Below are 21,356 nucleotides of genomic sequence, written 5' to 3' on the forward strand. Positions count from 1 at the left end.
ACATTCACTGTCTTAAGAAATACCAGAAGAGGGCATTGGATCCCATTACAGATGGCTGTGAGCCACCATGTGGTTGTTGCTGGGAACTGAACTCAGAACCTCTGGAAGAGCAGTCAGTCAACCCTGAGTCATCTCTCCAGCCCCTTTTAGGTCTTCTCTGATGTCAAAACTGCAAGAACTCTGCCTATCTTTAGAAAAATAGAAGCGACATGACTCTATTAAAAAAAGCTTTATTTATAGAAGTAAAAAAGCACAATTTACATCAGAGGAGATGTCTGTGCTGAAGAGATGAAATAGGAAAACATGTTAGTCGGAGTCACAGGCCTCTGTTTCAATGTTGGCAGCCACTGCAGAGGCCAGGCTGTCCTCCTGGCCTTTCAGCCGTTCACCTGGATAAAGAGAGAGCAGACAAGTGGAAAAGGCCTGTGCTGAAGTCACTGCTCCAAAGGCAGGCCCCCACTGGCCAGAATGCACTTACGGATCAGCTCTGCAATGGCACTCTGGGTCTGCTTCTCCAGCTTCTCCAGCTTCTTAGCAACATCTCTCTTCAGATCCCTACATCAGGAGAGAGGGGAAACGCAGAAGCTAAGGGTTAGCATGATGTGGCCCTGGGATCTTCCTGCAGGGCTTTGATATTTATCCTGCCTGAGATGCTGCTCTGGGGAGAACATGCTGCTACCTTCTCTGCTCTTCTGGACCCTATCATCCATCAGCCTTCCTAACTCCACCGAGCTAACTGAGAGAAGGGGACGCCTACCACACACTCAGTCAAGGTAGAAGACTGAAACAGAATGGTGGCTGGCTCCTTGGGATCCCCCTTCTATGTCCCCTAAGTCAGCATCAGAGAGGAACTTGTGGTCGCCAACTGTCAGCCCTATTCCCCCTCTGGCCACAGCCTCCCACCCCCACTCCTGGGGTTTCCAGAATTCCTAAAATCAGCCTGAGTTCTCTAGTTCAGGAGTTCCTTCAGCACACACCTCATGGCTGTTTCATCAAATTAAAGCACTGTGGTAGGTGCTGTCACCCACCCCACAGATCTACAGGCACCAAGAGACGTGCCTACAGCACCTTCCCTCACCCATATTCTCAGCTCACTCAGAGGGGCTTCCAGGCTTGAAGGGATTGGGTTCCCTACTTCACAGTGAAAACAGAGGCCTAAGCCCTATCTGCTTGCCCATCCGTCTCTTCACTGTGGTATCCTGAGCACACAGGGGTGCACTGCTAAGTCGGAGCCCCCAGAGTAGGTGAGTTTTCCCCCCTACAGAAGAGGCTCGAAAGGATGCCTGCTCTTTCATCCCTCGGGCCCCTCTTCAGCACTTTACCCTCGCCCATGTCTCATGCCTTACTTACTTAGCCCTCATCCCTGACTCTCTTGGGCAGAGCTATGCCTGCAGTGCTTGTCCCTATTCCCTATCTGTCCCTTGGCTGTCCTCCCAGCCGAGGCCTCTGACATGCACCAAACACCATCACCTCCCCAAAGGGCTTGTGCCAGCCTTCATGGACAACACTCACCAGTCAGGTTTCCGAGGTGCCAGGTTGGCCAGGTCCTAGGGAGAGAGGAGACAATGCTTCAGGGCCAAGGCCCAGCCTGAGAGGGAGTGCAGAGACTGGGTATAGAGGCAGAAAAATGCAGGCAGGCAAGGAAGTTAGTAGGGTGGGAACAGAGACAGCTAGAGAAGGAAGCAGCACAAGCAGGGAGGGGCCTCCCAGGTACTCACCACTTCCTCAATGACAGGCTCTGGCTTGGCAGCCTCCAGCTGCTCCTTCACCTTCTCCTCCACTAGAGGGGGAAAGAACAACACAGGCCTGGTGGGTGGGAGCTCTTCCTCCAGACTTAACAGCCAAAAGGGCCCCAGGGAAGAGGAGGGACACCACTCAGCAGCAACCCTGGAAGACATCTGGTCTCCTAGGTTGAAGGCAGACCCCAGGGCCCAGAAAGGGACAGAGCAGGCTATAGCTGGAGTGGACAAGGCCCGGGCCTCAGGCTTCCAGATACAAAATGGGAGGAGCCTGTGTCCATGGGAGCTATGGCACTAAAAGGGAAGGTCCTAGGGATGGCCTCTAGGTCTGGCATGGCTGGAGTCTGGGTGCCTTATCTTCCCTTTCATCCCACCTCAGACTCATGACAGGCACCTCCTGCCTCCAGTAAGTCCCTAGGTCTCTCTCTGAGTGTCCCCTTCTGGGGACGCATGCCTGAAACGGAACAAGGTGGACAGCCTTCAGACCTGTCACCAGGGATGTGTTTCTCTGACATTCCTTTCTTCTGCCAAACTTAAGTTCTGGTAGCCTCCTGGTAGAGGCCTAGGGCCAGTTTCTCATCACCCTCCCACCCTGTGGGGTGCCCATGCCACCCTCCACTACTCCATGGGGCAGGGAGAGGAGTAGCAACGAACAATAGGGCAACTTCTGAATTTTTGATGAGGTTTTTACTCATTCATTACTTGCACAATGGAAAGTTGGTATCAAGAATTAAAAACTAAGATTCTTGGATAAGCATGGTGGCACTTGGGAGGCAGAGGCAGGTAGATGTCTGTGAGCTTAAGGCCAGCCTGGTCTAGAAAGTAAGCTCCACAGTGAGACCCTGTCTCAAAACCAAAGGAAGCCAGATCCTTCAGGACAAAGGATAAATCTGCTCCTGTGACTAGGAGGTTCCCTCTTCACCCTACATCTGTCACCCTCAGTCAAAGGAGTGGGGAATCTGGACAAGGCTCTCTCTGGCCTTTGTGTTGCTGCTGGTTGTCCCCTGAGGCTCTATGGTTAGCTTCTCTCTGGGGTCTTTCATTCTGCTCCTCTCCCCAGCAATACAGGACTCACCATCTTGCCTTGCTGCCCAAGGATCTCAGGTCACTTCTACTCCTCATGCCCTGAGGACCTGTGGCCCACTCCAGGTTGGAGGTACAAGGGGCCTCCTCCCTGCCCTCCTGACCCTTTTATGTATGTTCCCTGAGAAGGTGTGTGAATGCCCCAGACGGCTCTCTCTGACTTGATACCTCTTCTCTGAGGGTGACTGGAAGGAGCCTGGGGGAAAAGAGGTCCATGTACCTGCAACTGGTTTGGCCTGGGGGACCCGACACCTCTTCAGGTCTTCATCCTCTGGGACATAGTTCTGAAGCCTGAGTTCCCTGTGAGAGCAGAGCACAAGCACACCTCAGTGCAGGAGTGGGATGGGATGCCTGCTTCCCATGTGCAAATTCCACGTTTCCTCCTCCTGTCTGGAGGTGGCCAAGTAAAGGGAAGCACAGAACTTAACCATCCCCCATCTCTCTCTGTCTCTCTCTCTCTCTCTGTCTCTCTCTCTCTCTCTGTCTCTCTCTCACACACACACACACTCACACACACACACACACACACACACACGTTTCTCAGAAACTGGGCCATGGTTACTGAGGACACTAGCATCTACTGGGTTGTCTCCATTTGACAGTAATGGGAACTGAGGGTATGCCATTTTCATGAGGTCACACAGCAGAGATTGTACATCTGAGAACAAGGCTAAGCCAGAGCTCCTGGGTTGCATAATGCCTCAATGACAAAGCCCTCCATACCAGCTCTCCTAACCCAGCCAAACCTCCTCAGAGCCTTTAAGTCTTACAGCCAGTGTATGTCACACAGTCCATCACTTTCAGTAGAAAGGGTCTGTGTATACACATCTAGGGGTACCCTACAGGCCCTGTTCCCTATGCCTGCTCAGGTCTGGAGTGAGCAACAGGTCACTGGGTTGCACAGTGAGAAGTGGAGCCTATCTGCTGCCATGGCTTTGTTCCCCACAGGGTGGAAAGAAAAGAGGAACAGAAACTGGATGTGGAAAGAAAACAGCAGGGATTAGTGAGGAGAGTAAAAAAAATAATTCCAACCCCACAACCAGATCCAGGGTCCATGAGTAATAAGAGACTACTGCGTAGCTTCACCTGCCACCCCGTGTTCTCAGATGGCCACCAGCATGAAGGGGGCCCAAAGCCTGAATCCCTGTGTCCCTGGCCCGCTGACAAAGGGCAGGAGTCTCAGGAAAAGGGGCACTGGGTTGTGCTTTGGGCTTTTCTAAGCAAGTCCAAGATTTAACTCTCTTTCCACAAACAACAAACTGGGGCACAGAGACAGTTTAAACATCCACTGGTCGGCCTTAGAGAACCAAGCCAAGAAGGATTGCAGGGGAGCACATGGAGCTAAGAAATAACAAGGGCCTCTTTTGAACCCCTGACTCTTGCTAATGGTGTCTGAAAAGCAGGACTCCCTGCAACCTCACAGGCTGGAGAGAAAAGAAGAATGTAGCAGAGCCCAGGAGGAGAGGGCCCTGGCAAAGCTCTGGGATACCCACTGTGATCCCATCTTAAGAACAGGGTGAGCCTGCAGCATACCACTTTGCCAGAGATAGAAATAGTCTCTACAATCCCAGGGCAGGTAGATCACCCCTCAGCAGGGAGTGCGATATAACTGGGCACCTCATCAGTCCCACAAGGGAGGATCAGGGAACCCCTAGGCCAGGTGTTGTTGGGAGGGGCAAGAAGCTCTCTATGGAGAAAAAAAAAAAAAAAACAATCCAGAATTTCAGATGGGCTCCAACATAAATAACATCCATGAGTCACTGAAATCCAAGGATGTACTGGAATGATCAGAAATGGACTTGAGACAGGAGAATTGCAAATTTGAGGGTAGCTTGAACCTCACAGTAAGACTGTCTCCCCAAAACATAAAAGAATTAATTTTCCACTCTGTTTTCTATTTCTGCAGGGTTTGGTTGTTGTTGTCTGTCTCTGTCTCTGTCTCTGTCTCTGTCTCTGTCTCTGTCTCTGTCTCTGTCTCTGTCTCTGTCTCTGTTTGTATGTATGTATGTATGTATGTATATATGTATGTATGTCTACAGTGTGTGTGGGTGTGTGCACATGCACCACAGAGGTCAGAGGACAACTTGTAGGAGTGAGTCCTCTCCTTCAACATGGGTACCAGGACTGAACTCAGGTTTGTCTGTGGGGAACAGGATGAGACTTATACTAGAAGAAAAATAAATAGTATTTATTATCCACAGACTCAATGAAATTGTAATCAAAATGCCAGCTTGTTTCCCTGTCTTTAGTTGACATCAGCAAGCTGGTTGTTAGAGGGAGTGAGAGCAGAGGAGAGTCTGGAGACAGTCTCAAACTGTAGCTCAGGGGAGTCTCAAACTTGTAACAATTGTCCTGCCTCAGCCTTGCTAGTGCTGGGATGCCGGGTGAGCCACTACATCCAGCATGACTGTAAAGTTTATAAGGAAAGAAAGGATTAGAACAGCAGAAGTGATTCTGGAAAACCTCTTATGGACGATGGGATGGCCACCCTGGCCAGGCCATGAGACCAACTTGGCTGGGGAAGCAGGGGCAGGACCCTAGGGTGCTGGTCCCATGGCTCCTCAGCTGCATATCTTGGCCTTGTAATGTTTCTGGTTAGACAGCTCAATCTGTGAAATGTGGCCACTCAGCTTCCTCCCAGAACTATCTACTCTGTCAAGTGAGCATGGCTCTGTCTGTGCTGGCTCCTGCTCCTCCCCCTCGTGGTCACATGTGCTCACCTCTATGCCATGCACCCACCTTGCTGTTTCCCCAGCTACTGTTCTAGCTGTAAAGTTAGCACAGTGTGTTCTCTAAGAACTAGTTAGGTAGGTTCAAGCTCTGCCTGTCTGTAACCATCTCAGGAGGGACCATCTTCCTGCTGCTCAGAGCCCAGCTGCACTGGGCAATATCCTAAGTTTCCCATCAGGGGAAACAGAGGTTCTTTCATTTCTGATTGCTTAGTTCAAGCTCAAAAAGGCAACATGACTTACCCTAGGGCCAAAGAGCTAATAATTTCTCGGCTCTGACCTGTAATTTGGATATGACTTTCAGACGTCAAGCCTCATTCTATCTGCTTGGCTCCTATGCTTTCAGGGCTGATTGCTGATAGTTTTTTAGGTGCATGATGATGTAAGTATACTAATCAATTGAAATGGCCATCAGCCAAGTGTCTGTTTACTGTCAAGGTGGTGCCAAGTGACCTGCAGGGGGACTGGGGCAGGTGGATCTTACTCTGTGCCAGCACACAGGTGCACACTGACAGTAGGTCCCTGGAGTCCTCTGGTGGAGAGAGTTCAGCCCCCTGCTGGGTGGTAGTGTGTGAGGCAATGACTAGGGAGGAAATCTCCAGGTCAGGGCAAAAAAGAAGTGGGGAAGGAAGGAAGGAGAGAAAGAGGGCCCCTTTTCCTCCCTGTCAGAGTCTGGGTCAGGAGGCATCAGAAGCCAGGTTAGTCTTGTCCTATCCAGTCCGGAACTCAGACATCAATTCTCTAAGTCCCTCAGTATCATTCCCAGTATCATGGACCCCTACTGACACTGTGTAAACCTGGTATTGGGGGCTCATGAGTAAGAGGTCCTATGAGTTGAGGTGCTATCCATCTTCACAGCCCACCCACCCTTTCCCACTACAGGTTCAGGCCTCTGGCTCCACTACCCACATCCTGCCCTCTGAATTCCATGCCTAACTCAAGGCACTCCATTCTCCATGAGGCCTTGTCCTGTTGCCCTTGGCTGAAAACAGCCTAAGCAAGTGGTGGTCTCTACAGGACACTCAAAGGATGCTGTCTCCCAAGTTTCCCTTCTGCTTCATTAAACTGAAGCCAACTGTTTCCACCTCGAAGAAACCAAAGAAACCAATATGCTCACTACTGTCTAGACTCAGCGACCAGCCCTGCAGTGGAGCTGTGGGTCACCCTTTCTCCCCAAGGGGACCTGGCCTCAGGGACTGTGTGGATCTGATAGAATGCACAGGTGATCCTGCTGGAGCCCTTTCTGCATGGAGTACCTGCCCTCGGCTTCATTCGTCCTGCTCTTCTTAGAGAGCTCAGTCCCTGAACGCCACTGTGTAGGGTCCAGCCCAAAGGTCTGGCTTCATGTTAACTGTTGCCAAGACTCAGCCTGGCCTTCCTGGCTCTGTGCTCTGAAGGCATTCACATTAGAAGAGCCTGCTTTTCTCAGGGAGCTGTGAAGGTAGGTACATTTCCTTGCTAGCTGGGCCCCCTTCCCAAGCCAGACAAGTTGCATGATCGACCCTCACTGCTCAAGAGGAGAGATGAGACAAGAACAGAACACAGTGAGCAAGCGAATCAGACCTAACCCAGTGTCTACCACACTTGGTCCTCAGCTGCTCTGACAGGAGGACACAGGGCCAGTGCCCTATTACACGTGACCTTTTTAAGCCAAGCAAGTGAGCAGAGCCTTGACATGCCTCACAGGGTGGACCTTTTACTGACAGCAGCCTGGAACTAAGTACTCCTTCTTCTTTCTCAGTTAGGATAGGAAAAGGGTCATAACTTATGTCCTCACCCAACTTGAGTCAAGAAAAAGCCACATTTTCCTGTATAGTGAGATGTGTTTGCCCCTTTCCTTTGGTCTTTTGTTTAAAAATAAAGCACATATTACAGACCTCAAAAGCCACTGTGGGCCCAGTCTCTTTACCTCTTCACCAGTGTTAACTGCAGCCACCTCTCTCTATGCATTCACACTGTTTATAGCCAGCAGCTTATCACCACTCCTCTTGTAAACAGCCTGTGTCCCTTTAGGGAATGCCACCACCCACAGACTGCTGTCTCCCAGGTGTTTGCAGCAGTGTCCTGCAGAACACCCAGCAGATATTCGGTGAAGCTGGTAAGGACTGGTAAACACACGTGTACTATTTCCCAAATTGAGTCTTCATCCTAAACTTTCTCTTTGCTACAGCACCATCTCAGAGATTCAGGCACATGGCGGCCCAACAGCTGAGTCTCTTACTGACCCACCTATTGCTGACCAGTAACCCTTCTTTCTCAGCAAGGAAGAAGATGAGAAGAGACCATCTAGTGTATCAGAGACAGCCCAGAAATGAGACTCAAGGCTCCAGCTAGAGCCTATGAACTGAGAACCCATGAACAAGCCAGAAGGAAACGCTCTACCTTCTAAGTAATGACTAAGAATGAGGAGACTGGGGCTGGAGAGATGGCTCAGTGGTTAAGAGCACTGACTGCTCCTTCAGAGGTCCTGTGTTCAAGTCCCAGCAACCACATGATGGCTTACCATCAACTGTAATAGGATCTGATGCCCTCTGGTGTCTCTGAAGATAGCTACGGTGTACTCATATATATTTAAAAAAAAAAAAAAGAATAAGGGAGAGCATGTAGGGCAAATACCCCCAAATCTGGTGGTCTGGTGGCACATGGCAAGAAATCCCAAGGTGCTAGGGGCTCCACAAACCACAGAGCCCAGTGCAGAGCTTCTCGGGATAGAGAGCAGTTGACATACTCTGTACACAACAGATATGGCAAGGACCTTGAAGGACTGCCTACAGGATGATGTAAAAGCATCCTAACTGATGTTGGACATGAAAAAGATCAGGGCCTGCTCTTTGAGCTATGAAGCTGATTGAGGGGTATGGAAACAGGAAGGCATGCTTTGGCATCACAGCCCAGTTCCTCTGGGGAGCTGTGCCTGCCCATAGGGCCATCCTACCTTCTATACAAAGTATAGACTCCAAGCAGCAGTACCTGTGCATGAAGGAAGATGTTCAATAGTTAAAGAATGAATGAATGAGTGAATGAATGAATGAATGAGTGTGGGCTGAGAAGGCAGGTGAGAGCAGATGATCAGAGCTTTGCCCACAGTGGGACCTGCATTTGCAGGGATGTGGAACACACAAAAGTGCATGGCACACTGAAAATGTAATACAAGGTTAGAATGTGACCCAAGCTAACAGCTGGACCAGTGGTTTGCGACCTGGGGTGGTAACAGGGGTCACCTAAGACCATGGGAAAATACAGATGTTTACACTATGATTTGCAACAACAGCAAAATTACATTTATGAAGTAGCAATCAAAATAATTTTATGGTTAGGGGTCACCACAATGTGAAGAACTGTAGGGTTGCAGCAGTGGGAAGGTTGAGAACCCCTGAGCTACACAGTAAGCAAGGAAGGGACAGTCCTAACGAGTGATAGGGTTGATCTTTTCAGGTCTGAACGTGGCAACAGCATGAGCAAAGTCCAGCCCTGAGGAGCACTAGGAGGGTGTCAGTGGGAAGAGCAGGGCAGTGTGTCACAGCAAGAACGCCCCACCCCAGACTCTACCTGTGCTCCTCTTCCTCTTCTCTGAGCTGCTTGGGCTGTGGCTCCCCATCTTCCCTGTCCTGTAAAGAAAGAAAGAAAACTTCTGCTCAGATAAACTTCTCCTGTAGTCCAGGTCACCTGAGAAGCCAACAAAGACAGGACAATCAGGACCAGGTCTGATGGCTACCATGCAGGCTCTTCCCTGTTCTCTTCCTTCAAACTCTACAACTCTCCCAGCACTCGGGAGGCAGAGGCAGGCACATCGCTGTGAGTTCTAGGCCATTTGGGTCTACACAGTGAGACCTTGTCTCAAAATTAAACTGAACAACAGCAACAATAACAACAAACCCCTCCATGATCCTAGCCCAGGCTCAGCTACAAGGCAAGCAGGAAAAGCTAGAGGATCGTAGAGAGCAAGAATGAGCTGGTCAGGGCTGGATGGCCACCAGCCACCTTCATGGAACTGGGTGGGACCATGTGTTGGGCTCTAGGGAAAGGGGGAAAGGTGGTCACCAACAACTTGTCCTCTTGGCATTCTTTCCAGCCTAGAGACTCATCCAGAAAAACCCATTTGGATCTCTTCAGAAGTAACATAATTCAGGACCAGGCTTGGAACTCACTCACTGCCCAGGTCTGTGGCAGTACTAAGGGAGACAGAGGCAAAAGAAGCCATGGAGCAGTCTATAGGAATATTTCTTCTAAATATGGTAGTGGAACTTTTTCTCAAATGTGTGTGTGTGCTTGTGTGTGCCTCTATGTGTGCTTGTGTGTGCCTCTGTGTGTGCCTGTGTGTGTGTGTGTGTGAACACATGTACAAGGATGCCACAGTGCACATGGAGGTCAGATGACAACTTCCAGGAGTTTGAATAGGTTAGCACAAATTTCAGGAGCTATTCCTCTACCATGTGGAATCCAGGGACTGAACTCAGGTCTACAGGCATGGTGACAGAATTAGGTACACATCCGACACTCCCCCAAACCCCCCCACACACACACACTGAGGTGGGGCCTCATTGTGTAGCCCAGGCAGTCTTTGAACTCCTTCCTCAGACTCTCAAGTGTTGGCATAACAAGGCCAAACATGCCTGGCAAACTACTAGAATTTTTCACTTTTATAATTTTTCCCACCCTCTTTTCAAGACAGGTTTTCTTTATGTAGCCTTGGCTGCCCTTGGAATTAGCTCTGTAGTCCCAGCTGGCCTTGAAATCATGGAGATCTGTTTGCCTCTGCCTTCTGAGTGCTGCAATTAAAGGTGTGATACACTGCCTGGTTTATGTTTGTGATTCTTGTCAGAAGTTATACTGGCATGGCACAGTTTGTGTTTCTCCTTCCTTATTAGGGAGTTAAGTCCCCAAAGACCACAGATTGAGATGTCCTACCTTTGTTAGCTTTCTCAACAGCAGTGTAGTTCCAGAGCCAGGGCAGCAGGGGTTCCCAGTCACCAGGAGTCTGACTCCATGCCAGAGATCAGCCTGCTGCTGCCACTGAGAACCCAGATAGCATGGAATCTTTTCATTCCAAGCTGCACTGCTGAGAGCTCTATACTGATCTCTGTCTTTTGAGGGAATTAGAGCCCCAGCCTGTGTGACTACTCAGTGCCTTGCAGTATTGTGTGGGCATCTTATTGAGAATCTATTGATATATAAATCTGACTGATGAATTATATGCTTCAAGAGCTTTGATTTACCGGATTAAGAGGATTTGTTACCACCAGCCATAGGGATGGATGGCATAGAAAGAACTAGCGGCTCTGAGGTAAGAGAACCAGAGCTGGGAAGACCACTGTATTGGGGCTAGCCTTGGAGGTGGTGAGCCTGGGACTGCTGGGGATAGAGTAGCTGGACAGAGCATGGGGTGATGCCAACTTTAGTATTTCCTGCAACAATACCATAAGCTCAATTAAACTTTGATTTTCCATCTTCAGGTTTTTCAAGACAGGGTTTCTCTGTGTACACATACATACATAGCCCTGACTGTCATGGAACTCACTTTGTAAACCAGGCTGGCCTTCAACTCAGTTCTGGTTGACTCTGTCTCCCAAGTGCTGGGATTAAAGGGGTGCTCTGACACCACCGGGCTTTTAATAATTATTTTTTTTAAAGATTTTTATGTGTGTTGCTGTTTTGCCTTTAAGGACAGTTGTTAGCTGCTGTATGTGTGCTAGCAATTGAACTCAGGTCCTCTGGAAGAGCAGCCAGTGGTCTTCACTGCTGAGCCATCTCTCCAGCCCATATGCCCTTGATTTAAAAAAAATGGTTTGAGAAATAAAAAAAAGGAGGTCAAGAATTCACAAGAGAATAGTGAGGAGAGTTCTATGGAAAAGTTTAAAGGAGGAAGGGGGAAAGGGTAATTATAGTCTCAAAAAAGGTCTTTTTTTCAAATTTGCCACATGGCTTCTGCAGTGAGAAGCTGCCCACAAGCCCTGGTCATCTGAGTCAAACCTATAGCAGTGAAGTGACAAATGTCACAGACAAATTGCTCTTACAACTAGCCATGGGTTTTGTTTCAGAGATGGGTTCTCATAATGTAGCCCTGGTTTGCCTGGAACTAGCTCTGTAGACCAGGCTGGCCTCAGAACTCAGATCTCCCAGCTGCCTCTGCCTCCCCAGTATCTGGATTAAAGGTGTGCACCACCACATTTGGGCTCTTCACTTCTTAGCAACACTGAAATCACCAGCCTGGGCTTGCAAATAGACTTTTATTATCATTGAGGAAGAGGACACATAACCTACTCAGTTTTCAAGAACATATGTTCAAGGTATATGCCATCAGATAGTTGTGGGTGGGACCATTTGTCATCATTTGAATTATGCTCACATTGTCATATAATGTTTTGTTATAAGAGCTGTCAAAGGAAAAACAAGATGTCAGTACTCAAATGGGAGTGAAGCTTATCAACTGATAATTAGACTATCATGACATTACAGTCCTGAATTTGTTTTAAAACTTTTTAATACTTACTTGTCATGTGTGTATGTATATGTATGCACTCCTGTGTGTGTACCTGAGTATGTATGTGCCTATGCATGCATGCCTGTGTGTACGAGTAACTGTATACATGTGTGTGTGTACCTATGTGTGTGCCTGAGTGTGTGTGTGTGTGTGTGTGCCTGTGTGTGTGTGTGTGTGTGTGAGTGCATGCCTATGCTCATATACATGGAGTGGATAGATAATAACCTGTGGGAATCAGTTCTCTCCTTTCACCAAGCAGGTTCCAGAGACTGAACATTCTATTCTTACACTTTTCCAAGGTCCTTACTTCCTTGACATCCCCCCTCATAAATAACAGTAACCTGCCATTTCACCTTTTGCTTCAGACCCTGACCTCAGCCTACCAAGTCCTTAGTGTCATGCAACCTGGGCACATTAAAGATTGCTGGCTATATGTACACGGTGAACTAACTCACAATTGCCACTTACAGCATCTGCAGTGACCCTGTCAAGTCATCTTCAGCTGTCACCAGCTGCCCTGACTCTGCTGTTGTCAAGACCACGTACCTTTTCTCTATCACTCTTAACTATAGACTTAAGATGTTTCTCATACTAATCTATATAATCAACTATCATATTCACAAGGTCAAAATTTCAAGTTTCTTTAATTGTCTTTTAAATGTAACCTTAAAAGGTTTATCATCGTGCTAAATTTAAATAGAATCAATCTCTCAGATAGAAGGAAAAAGCCCTTCTTGCTCTTTCTGCTCCACAAAAGGTTTTTGTCTTCCCTAAATGCATCTCAAATAGTGTTCATGCTGTTAACAGATTTATCTCTTTTGTAAACTTATAAGCTCCAAGAAACCCACTCAGATCCATGTATCATAGACCAAACAGACTCCATCTAGATAAGTACACTTGCCAATCAATAGCCTAAGTTTCTACCTGTTACCTATTCCAGAGGATGGGATTCCCCTCTTGTTCCCTGGGATTGGGACTTCTCTCACTCCAACCACCAAGACTTAAGGGTTTCAAATATACACCTAAGAAGATTATTCTCCCCAAAGTACTAAACTGTATTCTCTACCTCTAATATATATATTATATATATCTATAACTCTAATATATATATATATATATATATATATATATATATATATATTTCAGCATCTTGCTATATCCAGGCATCTACTCAACATCTGTATCCAGAACAGCTCCAGAGAAACAACAGATGTGCCAGCACCTGCTCTCACAGACACAGATGCTTCTACTACACCTGCTTCTTCCTATCCACAGATGGTCCCACAGATCCTAGATAGCAAACAGCCAATTCTCCTAAGACTGGACCAACATCCCCATCTTCGTTTTCTTAGGTTTCACAGGGACACAACACCTCAAAGTCAGCAGGAAACAGCTAAAGATCAAGATGGTCCTATCCCTGGTTCACCACCACCTCTTTCTAGTTTCTCCTTTCAAAAATTAAAGCAAAATGGAAGAATGTCAGCATGCCTTCTAGGATCCAGCCTAGGCAACAGCCAGGTAGGCCTGGCTTGCCATAAAAGGGGCTGTTTGTCCCCTCCTTGCTCTCTCTGCCCCTTCAGTCTGACTCTTTTCTCTCCTTAACCCCCTTTTCCCTTTTCACTCTCCCCCTCCTCTCCTCTCTTTCTCTCCTCCCTTATCATTGCCTTAAATAACCTCTATTCTATACTATACCCATCATATGTTTGCTACCTCAGGGGGAAGGGATGCCTCAAGGTCGGCCCACCAAGGCACCCTTCCACCTCACCAGACTTTGCTCACAAAACATATCCTGGTTTTTTAAAAACACAACATAATCTACTTCTTCCTCTGTCTGCTCTGAACTCTTCTAGATGCCTCTGGCTGCTCTCTCATATCTACAGTAAACAACCTTAATCATTATCATGGAGAGTCATGTCAGCAGTTTCTTTACTGAATCCCCTCAAATAGCAAAAAACAAAAAACAACAACAACAAAAAACCTCAAAGCATTTCCAGCCAAATCAGGAACAAGACAAGTATATCCACACTCTCTACTCTCCCTCAAAATGGTATTGTTTTAGCTAGAATAATCAAACAAAAGAAGCAAACAAAAAGGGTGTCAATAGGAAAGAGAAGCCAGAGTTGCCTCATTGGCAGACACTATGAGCCTGTACTTAGAGACCCCGAGACTCCACCAGAACACTCTTAGAACTGATAAACTTCCAGCAGATTGATAGGCTATGAAGTTAACATGGGAAAGAACATTAGTGCCCTTCCTATACAGCAATAGACACAGTGAGAGAGGATCAGGGAAGCCATTCCATCCACAGCAGCCTTGAAACACCACCCTAGAAGGGCCTGGTGGATGTGGTACACACTTTTGATCCCAGCAGGCAGAGATTGGTAGATCTCAGAGTTTGAGGCCAGCCCAGTCTACAGAGCAGCATCCCCCAAGGTTCTTACACAGTGAAACCCTGTTCCAAACCAAAAATACAACAACAAACAAACCCTAAAGCAAGAGGCCAGAGTGATGGTTCAGCAGCTCAGAGCAAGTAATGTTCTTGCAGAGGACCCTAGGTGGGTTCCCAAAGCCTACACAACATCTCAGTCTCTGGCCTTGGCCAGCAGGCACCAACCACAAACTAACACAGGCACATACACATATAAAATAAAAAATATATCTGGCACCAACCATAAAATAACAAGGCACATACATATATAAAATAAAAAAAAAAAAAAACCATATCTTAAAAAGGATTACCTGGGGAAACCCAACCTAGTATGTGAATAATCTCTATGATGAAAACTTTGAAACACTGACAGGCACTGCAGAGATAGCTTAGCCGAGGGCTCGAGTCCAGCCCACAGCTCCAGTGCCCACAGCTTACAGCCATCTACAACTACAGTTTTAAGGGACTTGACACCCTCTTGTGACCTCCACAGGCAGCAGACACACTTGCATCACACATACATATATGCACAGAAAACACTCATAAATCTAAAAAAGGGGGGGGGAGAAATCAGGTGTGTGGTGTAAACCTTTTGACACATGGGGAGCCAAGGTAGGTGGATCTACATGGGGACTTCTAGGACAGTCAGGTCTATACATGGAGATCCTGTCTCATCATCACCAACAACAAAAAGATGAAATCACAATTCACATCCAGGTAACTTTTGCTACTCATTGGCCAGACTCACCTCATGAATATCCCGGGCAGAAATCTGGGCCTTGGGATTTGCAATACAGACAACTGATCTGTCTTGTTGGTTTCTTGTTAAGCCACACCCGGAGAGATAACATGCATGTTCCCGAAATCCTGCAAGGAAACCCCAACAATATTTGGACACCAGACAGTTGAGGGGCAACTCAAACCAAAGAAGGAATGTTTCAGTTTCCTCTACCTTGTTGAAGGCTTGTATAAAAGTTGTGGGAAGGATGAAGTAGACACAGTCAAGCACACTGGAGGTTGGCCATTGGTTCAGATACAGTTACTCTTTAATGTGCTTCTATAGATACAAAATGAGTATTGGGGGCTGGATCTGGAACTCAGTGGGCAGAGTGCTTGGTTCTGTTCCTAGAGGCCTATAAACCGTAACCCAGTTCTCATTTGGAGGCAGAATAATCAAGGTCATTGGTGTTTTCTACATGAAGAATTTGAGGTCAGCCTGTAGTACATGAGATCCTGTCAAGGAAGGAAGGAAGGAAGGAAGAAAGGAAGGAAGGAAGGAAGGAAGGAAGAAAGAAAACAAAGAAAAAAGAAGCAAAGAAAGAAACAAAGAGAAAAAGAAACAAAACAAATAAAACAGCCAGATATAAAGATGTCCCAGTCCCAGTGAAGGCAAGCTGCAGATCTTGAGTTTGAGGCTAGTGTAGTCTACATATCAAGTTCCAGGCTAGCCACAGCGATATAGTTTCAAAGCAAACAGAAAAGGTAAGATTTTTCCCATCAGGAGAACCAATTCCACAAAGTTGTCTACACACACACACACACAGTGCCATGTACACACATCACATACACACGCTAAAAATAAGTGAAAGAAATTTAAAAGTATCTCTCTATCAGAAAGCTGTTCTGAGGAAGTTTTTTAGAAAAAAAAAGATAACTAAAGCCTATCTAGTAATTTCCCCATTAAATTCTCTCTGTACTCTAGGGAAGGTATGAAGCCTTCAGGGCAAGGGAGCGATATATAGAGTTGGTTTTAAGATTTTGAGCAACCACTCAGCAGATCACAGAGTGGTTCTATGGCTAGCCTAGCATGGCAGCTCCATCCCATTAAACTACAAGTCCCTTCCTCTTAATGAGTGAGAATGTAGGACTGCAGAGAATGGGAAAAACCAAGTGGGTGTCTCTTCTTGCTAACCTGTTGTCTTCATATGAATTTCCTTGTAAGTGAAATCTTCTGGCTTTTCCCGGGACTTGGTGTGTTCTTGCCATATTTTATAATGAAAGAACTGCTTCCATGTCTCTGTGCCCAGAAGCTGCGGGGTGACGTCCTCGCAAAAGACCCATCTCTTCACACAGAGCTTCCTGCAATGCACAGTTGAAATCCCATCAGGCTGACCCCAGTCACCTCACCTTAGAGGTGTGCACAACCTTTATTCACTAGCCATCCTCACACAGCAGAGTTCAGGTCCTCTTCCCTTCCTGCCCCATCTTATCCCTTCTTCCCATCCCACCCTGCCCCTCTCCTTACTTCCACAGGATGTCACTGCTTGCAATTTTATTCCAGTCCTATGGGAGAGAAAAGAATCCTTAAATCAACAACAGCCCCCTTCCCCTTGCTCTCAATTTGTTCTGTGCTGGGCCTACACAGGTTAATCAAGCACAGTCCTAGCTCCTCAGGCCCAGCCAGCCTGGAGAGATCTACCCCAGCAAACACAAGTCACCTTGGGAGGGCTCAGAGGAAGAAGGGCCGGTCTCCACAGGTCTGACAGGGACTCTCAAGGATGCCACATATCAGCAGCATGTCTCCTCACGGCAGCTTGTTTTTTTTTTTTTTTTTTTTCATTTAGCAGAATTTTGTCACTGTTGCTGCTCTGAAATAGGGTGTCTAAGTAGCCCGAGCTGGTTCTAAATGCATGTAATTGAGTATGACCCAAACTCCTGGTCTTCTTGCTTCCACCTCCCAAGTGCTTCAATTACAGGCATATGCCACCACTCTGGCCTCATTGAACTGTAGTTGAGGTCTTCAGAGTGGATAATGCTAACCCATGAGAATATATATCCCTTTGCTTTTCTGTAGGTTGGCGCTCCTGTTGGTCAAGAGAAGCAGCTGAGTTCTCGAGACATTAATGTGCCAGAGCTGAGTAGACAGGTCAGAATGAGGTAAGTTTACTGAAGTAAGAGAAGGAAGAAAAAAAAGGAAGGGAAGGAAGGGAAAAAAGGGAAGGAAGGGAAGGAAGGAAGCCAGGCTGTGTGAGTACAATGCTGGGGTAGCTAAGGCTCTAAGACTGAGCGGGAAAGGCCCAGGGCCTTATGATGCACCAGATGGAGAGTTCAGCCAAGGAGCTTTTACCTTGTTCACTTGGGCAGCCTGTAGCAAACTGAAGGCATCCAGATAGGAGAAGATTTTCAGCAGTGGCAAACTAGGCAAAGAGAACTCCATCTTACGGGGCCTAAGTCCACATTGACTCTTCTTTCTCCTCCCCAGCTTGCTCCAATTTTAAAGGCTTGGCCAAAGATTTAACAGGGCTGCCACCCGCAGCTCTTCAGGCTTTGATTGCAGCAAGCTGCAGGTGTGTAGACTCTCAGCCTCATACACACACACTCACCGGAGCCAGATACACTCAGCTAAGAGAGTTCACACCTAAATTCACTCCACAGTGTTATTCATCTCATAAATGAGCTCAACAACCCCTGCCTGGCACTGTGGAGACCAAAAAAGTACACGAGCTGGGGTAGCCCCCATTGATGATGTACTTGTCAGAACTTTCTAGAAAATACAGCGTAATACACTAATTTTCCACAGGCTAAAGACTGAGACTTTGTGTCAGAAATAGAAAAGTAAAAGTCATGCTGATTTTGTTCATGCTAGTTATGTTAGTGACCAGAAATCAGAATGTGTTTTCATTCTAACATTACTTTCTCCGGTGCAGCCACAGGGTGGAGCTTAAGTCCTGGACCCTTGGTAACTGTGCTCCTTTGACATTTAAGACAATAACTCCGGGTTGGGGACATAGCTGAGTGGTAGATCACTTGTCTAGCAAGCACAAGGCCCTGTGTTCAGTCCTCATCTCTGAAAAAAAAAAAAAGACAAAATAATAAAGACAATAACTCAAGAAACCAGTGCTATGACAGAGTGTACAGATATATGTATATACACACAGAGACACACAAACATACAAAATGGACATATGTATATACACACAGAGACACACATATACAAAATGGACATATGTATATACACACAGAGACACACATATACAAAATGGACATATGTATATACACACAGAGACACACACATACAAAATGGACATATGTATATGCACAGAAAGACACACACAAAATGAACATATGTATATACACACAGACACACACACACAAAATGAACATATGTATACACACAAAGACACACACATAAAATGGATATATGTATATACACACAGAGACACATTTCTTAAATTATGCTCTCTACTGAATCAGACTGAAAATAATTTTGAGGTCTGCAGACCTCCTCTAGCACTGAGGAGGTAGATGAGGAGGAAGATCCCTGGCCAGTTTGGTTAGACTCGCTGAATCAGACTGGTTAGCTCCAACTTCAGTGAGATCTTCTGTCAAAAGATAAGGCAGGGAATGACTAAAGAAGATAATCACTATTGACCTCTTGTTTCCCCATGTATCCTTGACACACAACTGCATATGAACACACACACATGCACACACACATGCACACACACACACACATGCTGGCTAGATTACAAAAATAACTACAAACTCACTGAATAAAAGCAAGTTTTTATATCATATCTAAGGTATACTTACTAGAACTTGTAAGAAAAAATTTGACATTCCTCTTGCTGACCTCTCCACACAAGGGCCATGTGGACCTTATTATTCAATAATAATCACTTAGAAACTGAGATCTGTTATCTTCAGTTGCTATTTTCTATGTCCACAGGATGGGGGAGGAGTGCTATTCCTGATCAGAAGTAACCACTAAGTTCTCCAGTGAACCAACATAGTGCATCTGTCTCCCACTGACCCAGAAGCCTACTGTGTGCCCAGAGCTCACAACCGTGGGGTGGAAAACAATAATGGAGATATAGTTACTCCATAAATGCCTCAGTGCTGGAGGCAAACATACAGGACTCTGTGTGAGTGTCAGCCCATGGGTGGTGGCACTCAATGTGATGCTACCTAGATAGAGAGGGAATGGATGTCGCTGTAATGTGGAAGGAAATCAGGCTTCTCTTTCCATATGCTCTTGTAGCGTTCACTCATCTGTTGAGTTTTACATTTACTTATTTATTCACTTTTGGTATTCGACACGAGGTTTTCCTGTGTAGCCTGGGTTATCTTGGAACTTCTGTTCCAAGCCTGCCTCTGCCTCCAGAGTGCTGAGATTAAAGGTGTGCACCTCCACACACCTCTGGAATGTACTCTAAATGTGAGTGGAGCATCCTTGAGAGAGTTCTGTGTTCTAAAGTGTTTTCAGGTGAGGGCAAGAGAGTGACTAGGAGTTGGGCTCCCTGGGTACCAGTGAGATAACAGGATTCCAACTAATGGGAACCCAGAGGTAACATTCCATGGTCAGGAGCAAGAGAGGTGCACTTGCTGAAACCAGAAACAAGGCTGGCTTTGCAACCCAGGGGTCTTGAACTATAAGATTTTTTATGTCAGTGGCAAGCATGCCTTGCTGTTCCTAGGAGTGGGTCTCTACAGGTGCAATGATAATGGCATTCATGATCTACAGCCAGAAGCCACAGAGTGCAGAAAACTCATGTCAGCCACCAGGCAGAAAATCATGATCCCCTACACACTTTTGGTATAGATCAAGTCTTCCATACAGAGCCCATTATTCAAACAGGACTTGGATGTTCTTGTGAATGGACCTTTGCATGTATAAAAAACATGTATCACCTAGTGTTTGGCTAGTGAGATGTGCAGAGAAAGGAATAATCCTAGATCTATTGAGTGCAGTTGGATGAGCTCCCTCTGTTGTCATGGCAATAAAAAAAAAGTAACATAACTTTCACAATAACATGGGAAACACTGAAACCTAAGGGTAAATGGCTCACATCTACCTTGTGTAGAGCAGTGGTTCTGTGAATTCACTCCAGTGTCATTTTCCTGGTCTATGATATAAAGTTATGGCAGAGACAGACTCTGGTAAATGACTCATGAAGTAAAATCCTTCATGGTGAGTAGGCCAAGGATTGCCTTGAAGGATCAATGCATCATGAAGCAGGCATGCTTCATTCTGGCAAAAGTGTAGCCTTTGAAGAAAGAGGCGGGCCATTAGGTCCATTGCATCTTATGTCTAACTACTATTAAAGGAACATAGGTCATGGCAGGGGAAAGTCAGCCAGCAAAACCTGACCTGTGGCTATTCCCAGGTCTCTGTGCACCTGGGTTTGCCTTCAGGGGCCGCTTGGCAGCTTCTGAGCAGTTATCCATTGGAAGAATATGTTCTTTCCCACCTGATCAGAAGGGAAGAGCAAAAGCAATGACCATTTTCCTAGAAGAGTCACTCACACTGACCCTCTACAACTACCTAGCATCACTTCTTGCTGTGGCAAATCTCAACTTTGACCTTCCATACTGAAAACAATGTGTAAGGTAGATACTACAGAATACAGGGAGCTGTCTGGTGACCTGCTGAAGACAAATGTGTGCCAGAAGGCATAATTAAAATGTAAATTCTTCTCCTTTTAACTTCAAAAATATTATTAGTGGCAGCTGAGGAGATGGCTCAGCAGTTAAGAGCACTGGCTGTTCTTCCAGAGGTCCCAGGTTCAACTCCCAGTACCCACATGGTAACTTGCAACTGTCTGCAACTCCAGTCCTAGGGAATCCAACACCTCCAAACATGCAGGCTAAACACCAAAGCACATAAAATAAAAATTTTAAACACAATGCAAGCATTTTATAAATATTAGTGGGTATTGAAATATCTTCTTATCAATTCCATTATATACTATTAAAAACATTTTATTATGGGGGATGGGAGGGAGAGAAGGGAGGCTGCAATCAGGATGTAAAGTAAATGAACTAAGTTTTAAAAGCTCAAGGTCCAAACTGAATGTACTTTATATGCACAAACTTTAAAGAATGTTTTATTGGGACATACTAGTTATACATAGAGATGAGTTCATGATGACCTTTTCATACAAGCACATCCTGTG

The 21,356-nt window shown here is 46.3% G+C and overlaps 2 protein-coding genes across 2 annotated transcripts in view; both read right to left on the reverse strand.

The window, feature by feature from the left end:
* Positions 1 to 214: 214 nt before the first annotated feature.
* On the reverse strand, positions 215 to 2,174 carry LOC117702360 (coiled-coil domain-containing protein 12-like). The gene is made up of 4 exons (XM_034493554.2): positions 1,719 to 2,174; positions 1,513 to 1,547; positions 479 to 555; positions 215 to 389 (listed from the first exon to the last, which is right to left on the reverse strand). Exons 1-4 carry the CDS (start codon positions 1,896 to 1,898, stop codon positions 307 to 309), a joined length of 375 nt encoding a protein of 124 aa, XP_034349445.2. The 5' UTR covers positions 1,899 to 2,174; the 3' UTR covers positions 215 to 306.
* Positions 2,105 to 21,356, reverse strand: part of LOC117702375 (uncharacterized) — a 71,639-nt gene continuing 52,387 nt past the window's right edge. The window contains exons 5-10 of the mRNA XM_076706438.1: positions 16,706 to 16,743; positions 16,373 to 16,539; positions 15,209 to 15,327; positions 9,101 to 9,159; positions 3,043 to 3,122; positions 2,105 to 2,193 (exon numbers count right to left, since the gene is read on the reverse strand). Coding sequence (XP_076562553.1) covers positions 2,105 to 2,193; positions 3,043 to 3,122; positions 9,101 to 9,159; positions 15,209 to 15,327; positions 16,373 to 16,539; positions 16,706 to 16,743 — 552 coding nt within the window. The remainder of the gene's footprint in view (positions 2,194 to 3,042; positions 3,123 to 9,100; positions 9,160 to 15,208; positions 15,328 to 16,372; positions 16,540 to 16,705; positions 16,744 to 21,356) is intronic.

Source organism: Arvicanthis niloticus, unplaced genomic scaffold (assembly GCF_011762505.2).
Source record: "Arvicanthis niloticus isolate mArvNil1 unplaced genomic scaffold, mArvNil1.pat.X pat_scaffold_73_arrow_ctg1, whole genome shotgun sequence".
NCBI lineage: Eukaryota > Metazoa > Chordata > Mammalia > Rodentia > Muridae > Arvicanthis > Arvicanthis niloticus.